This window comes from Hipposideros armiger, unplaced genomic scaffold, assembly GCF_001890085.2.
Source record: "Hipposideros armiger isolate ML-2016 unplaced genomic scaffold, ASM189008v1 scaffold_157, whole genome shotgun sequence".
Lineage (NCBI taxonomy): Eukaryota > Metazoa > Chordata > Mammalia > Chiroptera > Hipposideridae > Hipposideros > Hipposideros armiger.
The window spans coordinates 3,367,736-3,378,119 of record NW_017731507.1 but is presented as its reverse complement, the minus strand read 5'-3'; the positions used below and the strand labels follow the sequence as shown (position 1 = coordinate 3,378,119).

General features: G+C 49.1%; 1 protein-coding gene across 1 annotated transcript in view; it reads right to left on the bottom strand.

Annotated features, from left to right (window-relative positions):
* Positions 1 to 10,384, bottom strand: part of KCNQ3 (potassium voltage-gated channel subfamily Q member 3) — a 150,211-nt gene that overhangs the window by 43,573 nt on the left and 96,254 nt on the right. Inside the window, exons 2-5 of the mRNA XM_019651276.1 lie at positions 7,181 to 7,507; positions 3,951 to 4,106; positions 2,743 to 2,853; positions 1,186 to 1,281 (exon numbers count right to left, since the gene is read on the bottom strand). Coding sequence (XP_019506821.1) covers positions 1,186 to 1,281; positions 2,743 to 2,853; positions 3,951 to 4,106; positions 7,181 to 7,507 — 690 coding nt within the window. The remainder of the gene's footprint in view (positions 1 to 1,185; positions 1,282 to 2,742; positions 2,854 to 3,950; positions 4,107 to 7,180; positions 7,508 to 10,384) is intronic.

Here is a 10,384-nt window from a genome sequence, read left to right as displayed (position 1 = left end):
TTCAGATGGTGTCTGGGCTGCACTTGTGTGATTGGTCTATGAGACTCCATTCCTTGAGGGCAGAGACTGTCTTGTGTCTCTCTGTACCCCAGTGATTATCTCAGAGCCTGGAAATGACTAAGTAGCCACAAGTGTTTGCAGAATGAATAACAACACTGGGAGAGATGAGCAATTGCCCTGTTGTTGGAACTGAAAGCAGAGGATATGAGGTGGGCCTGGAGAGACAGGCCAGAGTCGGAGAGGAAGGGCTTTGCAGGCCGAGTGAAGAAGATTCAAAAAATATATATAGCTCCGTAACCATACCTATATCTGAATCTATATAATCGCTACATATCCATATCTGTATCACCTATACCTATATGTCCATATCTATATAGTCTCTATATATCCACCTTCATATCTATATCTTTATCCACATCTATGTGGATAAAGACTGCCCTCTGACAGGGCAGGAAGCTGTGGTCATCGGCTGACGAGAGAGGCTGAGGGCTGAACTGGAGACGTGACCAGCGTCCCACGAGACAGAACCGTCCCTGTGGTCTCCGCAGGATTTGGGATTTGTAACTAATGGGATGTGGAGGCTGAGCAAGAGAGCTTCTGCAGGGTCTCAGGGTGGGTGACAGGGTGGACACTGCGCTGGTCACACACATCAGGAGGCTGTGCCTGGAGCCAGCACTATAAACTATGCTGTGGGCCTGCTGAGTTTGGAGTCCAAGTGGAAACAGCCGGCAGTCGGCTCGAAATTCAAGTCTAAAGCTTAAGGGAGAGGTTGGGGCCGGAGAGCTCAAACCCCTTCAGCTGTAATAGTCTGTGATTTTTTGAGCCAGGAGAGGGAATCATTCAGGCTTAACCAATCTACCAAAGCTCCGTTTTCTCCTGGCTCTCATCTGCAGGGCGCATGTAGAACCAGCCTGTAGCCAGCAGGGGGCAGCAACTGCACAGCGGAGCTTGCATTTCGGAACCCAGCAAGGGATTACAAGCGCCAGCAACCTCAGGAATTTACTTTCTGAGATTTGAGAACCATCATTAATTTATAAAGCTAAAAACATTAAGGACGTTCCTTTACCTAAGAAAGGGAAATGCTCTTTGGTCTGTTGCCCATTTCAGTTTATACCTAAAACATGAATTTGGTTTCAGGCGGGCTCAAGGATGGAAGCCNTCCAGCTCATCCCCAGGCAGGCAGACCTGAATGAGCTCAGCAGCCGGCTTCCTCCTTTTCTCAAAGTGCTTCTGACGATGTTGCTCTTGCACCTTGAGTGCCAGCCCGGACCCCAGGATGCCCTGGAGGGAGAAGTCAGGCTCTGAAGTCAGCCCCGCCCAGGCTCTCCCAGCACCCCACCCCCACACCTGGGAAAAGAACGACCACACTGAGCGAAGGGGAGACCAGGAGGGCCTGACTACCACTTCAGCGGCACTCTGCTTGGCCACTTCCTGACTCTGCCACTTTCAAGCTGTGAGATCCTGGGCAACCCTTTTATCTGCTGCAGCTCAGTTTCCTCCACACGGAAGTGGGATGATAGTGTACACCTCATAATTGTGTTAAAGAACAAGTGAAATAATGTATAGGAACTGCCCAGGAAGGGGTAGGACACAGACTCGATGCCCAGGAAATGTTCATGGAATTTTACAAACGTCACGGCTTGAATTGTCACTTGAGACTTTGACTATAGCTGGAATTGCCCAGAAGTGTAATCTGTTTTGATTTCCAGGTCAGACCTGCTTGTGGATTAAATGAATAGAAGTATATAACCTTTTCAACTTGAAAGAGAACTTCAGAGACCATATCGCACCCCCTACAGCCCCTCACCTATTAACAGTGCAGGAAACTGAGATTCACAAAGGTCACATGCCCAAGGTCAAACAGTTCAGAAAACAGCAGACAAGGCAGGGTGCACAATGGAAAAAGAACACTCCCACTTTCAGGATGGGAAGTGAAGTGGGCACAAGTGGATTGTTACAGCACAAGGTTCTTTCCAAGCTTCATGGTTAAGAGCCAGGCTACAGAACCAGCAGACCGGGGACCCCTGGGTCCACAACCCAATAGCCCACCACTGCGAAAACTTTACTAACCCAATGAAGCCTCTGTTTTCCCATCTGGAAAATGAAAATTAACACAGCACCAACCTCCTACTGTCATCATAAAGATGAAACCAGATGATGTTAGCAAAGCATCCGGTATGATTCCAGCTCGCAGTAAGTTCAACAGGTGCCATCTATTATTTTAATACTACACTTATGGGCACTGGGTTTGGGGGTACTTATTTTATCAGGGGTTAAGACTCACTCTTGAAGGAAATGCATTATTTTATTTTTTTTTACATAAGCCAGGAAATAATAGGGCACGGGAAGGGAGCTCACATATACGAAGGACCCACTATGTGCAAGAAATACATGGTTAAAAGATGTCAACCCAGCCTGCGAGGAGCTCACAGTCTCCCGTGGAGGCAGATACAGGGCTGTGCAATCCCAGCATGGGGTCCGAGGTGCACGAAGGAGGGAGCGACCAACTCAGCCTGAAGAAGACAGCACTGAAACGGGGTCTTGGAGGAGATGTCTCGAGGAATCACTCCTGGCAAAGGGACCGGCACAGCCCGCGGAGGAGAGGCAGGCCACCATGCTTAAGGGGATGGCGGTTGCACTGATAGGGCTGGAATGCAGGGTATGAGAGGAGGGAAGACGAGGCTGGGGCCAGGCAGTGAGGGCCCTGCCTGTCACACTGGGGGACGCATCAGAGGTACTCACCGCTGGAAGGGCAAAAAAGGAGACGCCGATTAAGGAAAAGGTGGCTGCGATGAGACGGCCTTCCCATGTTTTGGGAGTCTTGTCTCCGTAGCCAATGGTGGCCAGTGTGATCTGGAGAGAGAAGAGTTCAGACGTGGGGCTTCCCGGGGAGCGGGAATTCAGGGACGTATCCGGGGAGCTCCACCTATCAGCCTCTGTATAACTGGGGGGCTGCTCCCATTTAGAACAAGACTCCCCCGGGGGGAAAGCCACCAAGTCTCAAGGGATGGATATGGGAACCTTCAGACCACACCTGTTTCTGAGTTAAGGATTTCCCACTTATCGCCACTCACTCAGCAAATATTTCAATAATTGGCGATCGTGTATGTGCATGGATCTACACTCGTGTGTGTATTTGCATGTGTGCTATACATGATCTGTGTATAGCCATGGTTCTGAATATATATGTGCTTGTATTTGTATGTGTTGTGTGCATATGTGCGCACGTCTAATGTCTGGTGTGTGTTGTATGTTCCTGTGTGTGTTTACATGTGCAGGTCATCAGTACACATGCACTTATCCGAGCAGTTAAGAGTGTAGCCTCTGCAGCCCAACGGCCTGAGTTCAAATCCCAGGTCGACCACTAACTGGCTCAGCAGTCTTCCTTGAATTAGTTACTTCAGCGCTTCATGCCTCAGTTTCCCCATGTTTAAAAAGGGCCTAATAACAGGAGTTGCTTGAATGTAAACTGTGTTAACAAGTGGAAAGCGCTTAGAGCAGTGCTCTGGAGCCAAGAAAGCCTTCAATAAATGCTAGTTTTAGCATAATATGAATACCACGTGTCCTGGGGGTGTGCGGGGATGTGTCTGCAGGTGCGTTTGAAGGTCTGTGTGCACTCATGTGCATCCACCACTGTGAGTGTTTGTACGTGTACGGTTTGGCTGGGGACAGCCTACAGCTAATGAGATAAGGTCCCCTGGCTGACCACGGGTCCAGCCTGTTCAGAGCCCTGATTTCTCATAAACACTATGGAAAAGCCTGTTCCAAGTGCCTACTCTGTGGGGGGAGTCTCCCAGGGGCAGGTTCGGGAATGGAGGAAACCTAGCTCTCACCCATGCCTGCAGAATGCAGCTGCCCAGCTGAGCTGCCCATAGCCCACCCTCGTTCTCTCTCAGTCACAACAATCAGTCCCCATGGGGACAAGGAGGGTCTTCAAGAGGGTGACTCACCAGGCCCCACCAGAGGGCATCTGCATAGGTCTCAAACTCCTCTTTGATCTCTTCTCCTTGGGCGTCTACCTCCGGCACGTCTTTCTCAACCAGGTAGACAAGAAACGAAGAAAGGATGAGAGTCAGGAACCCAATGTACCAGGCGGTGATGAGCTCCTAGGAGAGCAAGGAGTGGACAAGGGAAGTGGTCACTGGAAGCTCATAGGGTGGATGCTGGAGGCAAGAGTCCAGGTTTACCAGCTCTGTGACCACGGGCACGTTGCTCACCTTCTCTGGTCCTCACCTCCCCTCACTGTAAAATGGGGTTAGTAACATGGTCATGATTGTCATCATTAACAGAAAGGGTCTAGGAGGAGAGGAGGATTTCTGTCTTATGGTGATCTTGCTACTGTAGCTCAGGAGGCTTCACAGGGAGGCAAGAAGGCAGAGGGACCTGGCCACGGCCTCTGAGACAAGGCTCCGGACTCAGGAGGCTTGGTTCTGTGCAGGACTGGGCAGGGCAAGGAGAAAACTCAGCTCTATTGGGAAACTGACAGCAAGCGGGAGCCAGTGTGGTGCTGTGGACAGAGCTGTGGACACGGCCCCAGCCCTTCCACCGATGGACTGTGACCCTGGACAAATGACCCCTCCCCCTCAGCCTCGGTTTCCTCATTTTTAAAATGAAGGAACTGGACCACAGAGCTCCGGACAGTGCCATATGTACAACTGGTGAAATGCTCACAGATCGTTTTTATGGGAGTCACGTGTTGATGTAAACCATATTAAAAATTAGCATAAATAACATGTACAACCCATTGTGTCACTCGATAGACGAGGACCCATGAGTAAGTAAGTAAGTAAGAGAAAGTTGATTGGAAGAGAAACGTGAAGGAACAGTAAGGATGGTGCCACGATATGGCAAAGATTGGCATCACTGAAGTTTCAAATGTCCTGACCACGACAATCCCTAAGGCTCTATTTATCTCATTCTGTTCCAGGTTCGAGGTGGAGAATGACAGTCTGGGCAAGAAGACAGTCAAGGTTATTGGTGCACACGACCCGGAGATTAGGCCTGTCAGTCCGGCTGCGTCGCCACAGAGGACAGAGTAGCCCATATCAATACACTTCATCTATCTGGCTGCCTGGGCGGTCAGGTGGTCTTCTGGGTTAATAGCATCTCACTGACGGGTTGCATCCTCCTCCCTCTGTGCCTCTGCTGACGAAGGTCTTGCTGCCTGAACTTCCCTTCCCCATGGGGCCAACCAGAGCATCATCGAGTCATCTTCAGACTCACAGCACCTCCTGGATGAAATTTCCCTGGATGTTTGCTCCCCCAACTAGAGACAGGGTTCATCTCTAGTTCCTTTCTGCCACTGCCCTTTTCTAATCAGACTTCTCTACATCCCTAACACTTCATTATGTTCATGTGCCTATAGGTCTGGCTTCCCCACAGCCTCTTATGCACAATGCATTCGTGTGAGTTCACTCCACAGCAGAGAGAGACAGGTTAGTGTTCATGGCACAGGCGATCCGTCCAGCCACGCCCCTCTGTGAGTGTCTGCCCTGCAGGGGACTTGAGAAGGGAACCGTGAATTGAATCATCCCTTCCCAGTGGCTGGCTGAGCGTGAGCCTCTCGCCTTGTTTGGTGCGGGTCTAGCGTTCCCATGTGTTTTCTTAACCTCTGGTCCTCACATGCGGGGCAGTGCTTAATGAAAGAAACAGCTGTCTGTTCATGTGTGCACATGAAAACTGGCTGCATTGGATTATTAAGAGGCGATATAGTGGTCACCAATGAGGAGTGAAAATGTGTCCCAATTCTGTGCTTTGCAGTCATTTAAAAGGCTATTCCAGGTAATTCTGACCTTACCCAATTTTTGCCAGCGGCTCTGTGGCTGTTCCCTAATATCCACAGGCGCCTGCACACGCCTGAGCCCCACTGTGGTCAGGTTGGGGTTGGGGCACGGGGGTCTAGCCAATGTGGGGAGTGATGGAAGCAACTTCCTGACTGTTCCTTAAATCCATTCTACAGGATGCGGCAGGTCCCTCGTCCTTTGCCTTGGTGACTCAAGACTCATTTTCAAGACGAGGGCCACCCAGGCCACATCAGGTACCGTGTGAATGAGAAGATGGCAGTATTTTTGTGCTCGGTCACAGAGACCCCAGGGCTCCTATCCTAAGCTGAAAAGTCTAACTCTGCGTAACATGGGTCTCCCGCTCTTCATCTCTGGGCTCCCCTGAACAACACCCGCCCTGGGGGTCCTTCACTCTGATTTCTCCCACACTAGTCTCCGAGGGGTTTTTCCTGCCTGAGCTGAGGCACAAGGTTCTCCTTCATGCTCTAGGGTTCAGCTAAGGCAGGGATGTCAAAACAAAGTGGTACCAAAGGTTTGGGCTAACCATAGGAAGTAGCATCATGGAGCCAGATACGCTGGGCCCTGCCTGCGTCAGGTGCCACACCTGCTCAAGCACACAGGAGGGGATCACACCAAGTCCCACCTGTCCTAGCTTCTGACCTCCTCCCACGGAGCGCTAGGTTGTCACCATGATCAGCAGCAAATCACTGACCCTGGGCTCTGGAGCCCGACTGCCTGGGCGTGTGCCCCACGGGGTGACCTTGGGAAGGTTACTTCCTCTTCCAGTATCTGCTTCCTTGTCAGTGTAATGGGGAAACGACAGTGCCCCCCTTTTGGAGCGAGCCAATCCATGTTCTAGGGACTGATCAATAGTAATTGAACAATCGCTATGACCTGGGCGTATTCTAAGTGCTTTTCTCCTGAGGTGAGTGCATTATTCTTCTCGTTTCATAAACGCAGGAACCAAGACCCAGAGAGGTCACAGAACATCTCCAAAGTCACGGCAGTCGAGTTTGCATCCAAACCAGTCTGCGTGGCTCCGGAACCTTCCCCTCCCACAACACTTGCTCGCTGCCTTGCATTTGCGCGTTTCATCCTCTCAGCAACCCAGAGGGATAGGCATTATTATCCCTGTTTTTAAAATGAGGAACCTGAAGGTCAAACAGGGTTGAGCGACAGGTCATTTGCAGCTCATGGAGCTGAGACTTGAGCCCGGGTCCACCCATTTCTGCTCCCTGCAGCACACCTGCTTTTACGCCCCTCTCCCTCTCCCTGCTCCTCTCCCTGTCATCAGTGCTGGCAGAACGACCACCCTCTGGCGACACCACATGGGAGGGGATTAGGGCACAGGTGGGTGAGAAGCCCACGTGGTCCCATGGCTTCTCCGTGGCACCTACTTTGCTGTGGGCGCAGATGGCGGAGCCCAAGAGCTTCCAGGTACCGCCCCTGCGGTCCATCCGGAGCATGCGCAGAATCTGCAGGAAGCGCAGGCTCCGCAGGGAGGTGGCCAGGACATTGCCCTGGTTGCCCACGGCGACCACGGGCACAGAGGCAATCAGCACGAAGATGTCTGGAAAAGGGGAAGACAGAGGGCCAGTGACCAGTGCTGACCGGACCTGCAGTGGACTCATCCCAGGCACTGTCTGCCAGCCCACGAGCGCAGGGCCAAGCACTGCTGTGTCAAGTCGTGCCACCAGCCGCACGTGGTGAGTAGGCTTATTCTCCTGTGACAGAGGANAATCGGTCCCCGGCAGGTATCGAGGGAGACGAGATACATATATTCTTTAAAAACTCCATGTTGTTGAACTGAGGCAAGAAAATCATACTGATACATAAGCACACACAAAGCTATATCTTTACCTATAACTATGTCCTGTCCATATCAATTTATAGATCCATAGACGTGTACTGGAAATGCAGGTTTTGACCCTCTAAACCAGGAGTCAGCAAACTACGGCCCTTGGGCCAACCAGCCAGCTGCCTGTTTCCCTAAGTAAATTTTCTTATACCGCAGCCACACGCCTTTGCTTATATATCACCCATGGCTGCTTTTGTGGTCTGAGCAGCAGAGCTGCCACAGAGACCATCATGCCCACGGGCCTAAAATATTTACAGTCGGCTCTTTAAGAAAATGTATCCTAACTCCTGAGCTAAAATAAACTAAGGGCCAAGGACAATTGAACTCCATCAGTATCACTGAAAATGTGTTAACGTGTAGAATACAGTGCAGAACAAAATATTTAAAGCTGAAAAGGGACTTAGTCTCAAAAACACCTCTGTTGAGTTGGATTCCAGAATATTTAGCACAAAAAGAGGCATAAAATAGGGGGAGGAAAAGAAATACAAATTTAGGGAAAATACAAAATATGGATAAAAATTAGTACAGGGTGTGCAGTTTAAGCTTCTCTACTTTCACAGTGAATCTGCCTTCGAAAACATCTATTTAAGTTTCGTGGTATGTTACCATTCATTTCTTCTCAAGTGTTCTGTCTTCTCATTGGTGGATTTTAAACAAGTCAACAGCCCTGTTTGAACTCACTGTTGCTGCCCCAGGAGCATATCTGTCGATGGTACTGTGTTACTTTAGGTTGGGAGGAAAACTGGTCCATGACCTGACCAAGGGTCAAGGGGACCTCCTGTCAGGGAACAGCTGGGACCCTGGGGTGGGACACATGAGGGTCTCAAGTCCAGCCTCATCACTGGGCTTCTGATTCCTCATCTGTAGAATCGGAATGAATGCCCACCTACGACGAGGATTCAACGAGATAAGAGATATGTAATACTTATAGGCAGGCAGTAGGCACTCAGAATTGATACTTTCCTTCCAATTTGCCCAGTTACAAAATATTTATAATTGGGAGCATAAATTTGGGAATCAGGCATGGAATAAATTAAAATTTTGACTACACTATTTACTGCTGTGTGGCTTTGGGTAAGTAACTTAACCTCTCTGATCCTCCAATCCCTTGCATTCACTGTGGGGATAACTATTCAACCTCACAGAATTGCTGTGAGGACTACATGTGTCTCAGTTTCTCCATCTGTAAAACGGGGATAATAAAATGCTTAGGCGAGTGCTTGCTAAATGTTAACAATTATTATTATTAATAAGACTTATTTTGTATTATTCCATGTAACACAGCACCTGGGACATTTATAATTTCTCAATCACTGAAAGCAACTGTCGCTATTGCAATACATTTGGAATTCATCAAACACATATCATCTTTGGGTAACTCTACCAAGAAATGCTATAACATTTCATTATCTCTCAGACACAATCGTCAGACATTATAACTGTATAAACTACTAAGAAAGGGAAACCGCCAATTAAATTATTATAGTCATTGATGGTATTTCACATTCATTCTCATTTTAGAGATGTTAAAATGGGGGAAGTATGCATTTAGCATTGATGAACCAGAGGTAGGTAAAGACGTATAACCAAGTCTTTTAGGACAAACTCTGTAATGGGACAAGATGTTAGGACATGACTCCGGGTGTGTCTGGAGGCAGAGCCTTCGTCCCCAGCATCAGGANCACCACCAGATGGAGAATGAAGTGGAAGCAGGCAGAGGCCCTGGGGGGGAGGACTTGCGAGTTTTATGTAGAAATGGGATTTTGTACTTGGCCTTGAACAAAGTTAGAGAGCCTCAGGGTTCGGGGAGAAAAGGTTTTAGAATGGAACATGGCTTTGTGAACGTTCAGAGGATTGGGAAGCTGTATTTTATCGTTAACTACCGTGTCCTGGTTTTTGCTCTGACTTGGTTGATGTCTGTCTCCACTCTGGAATAACAATGCTATTCTCCACTCCACCTGTGCACATGGCAGACCTGACCAGTTGATCCAGACATTCTCTCAGGTCTGGACTTGGTCAGAGACTCCAGGAAGCCAAAACCAGTTGGGCAGAATGACGCCCACAGGCAGCCTCCTGGCCTTTGCCGTGAAAGTCCAACCAGAGGCGATTCCCCAGAAACGCAGCACCGCAGCGGGTCCACCATCTTACCAGTAACAGAAGCCAGTCTCCCGAGACAGTCTCATACTCCTTGAACGTGGTCAGGACAGCCAGAATCAAGCACCCCAGGACGATGAGGAACCTGGAGGCGAAGGAAGAAGACTAATGAAGCGTCGAGTCCTGGCTTGCTCCAAGGCTAGACAGGGAAAGGCAGCGAGGGATGAAGCTACAACCTCCATCAGACATGGGCACGTGCTGTGTTAACCCATTTAACCTCATAACCAACCTGTGAGGCAGGCAGGAATTAATATTCCAGTTAAAGAAAACAAGGCTGAGAGAGGTTAGGCACTGTGCATACTTCTGCTGTGGCAGCTAGTTAGTAGAGTGAGTGAATGAGTTAGTTAGTTAGTTAGTTAGAATTCAAACTAGATCATTTGGTCCCAACCCTGGGGAACACAGACGCCCAGAAGACCAAAAGTTACCACAAGCTTTAGTAAATCAACAGGAATGTGAATAAATTAATAACGTGTCCTGCACATATAGGACTGTGATTTTCAAATATGTGAAAATATTCTTAGTGTAAAGGAAACACAAAATCATTCCAAAGAGTAATAAATTCAGGGAAGGCCTCTATCACCATGTCTTA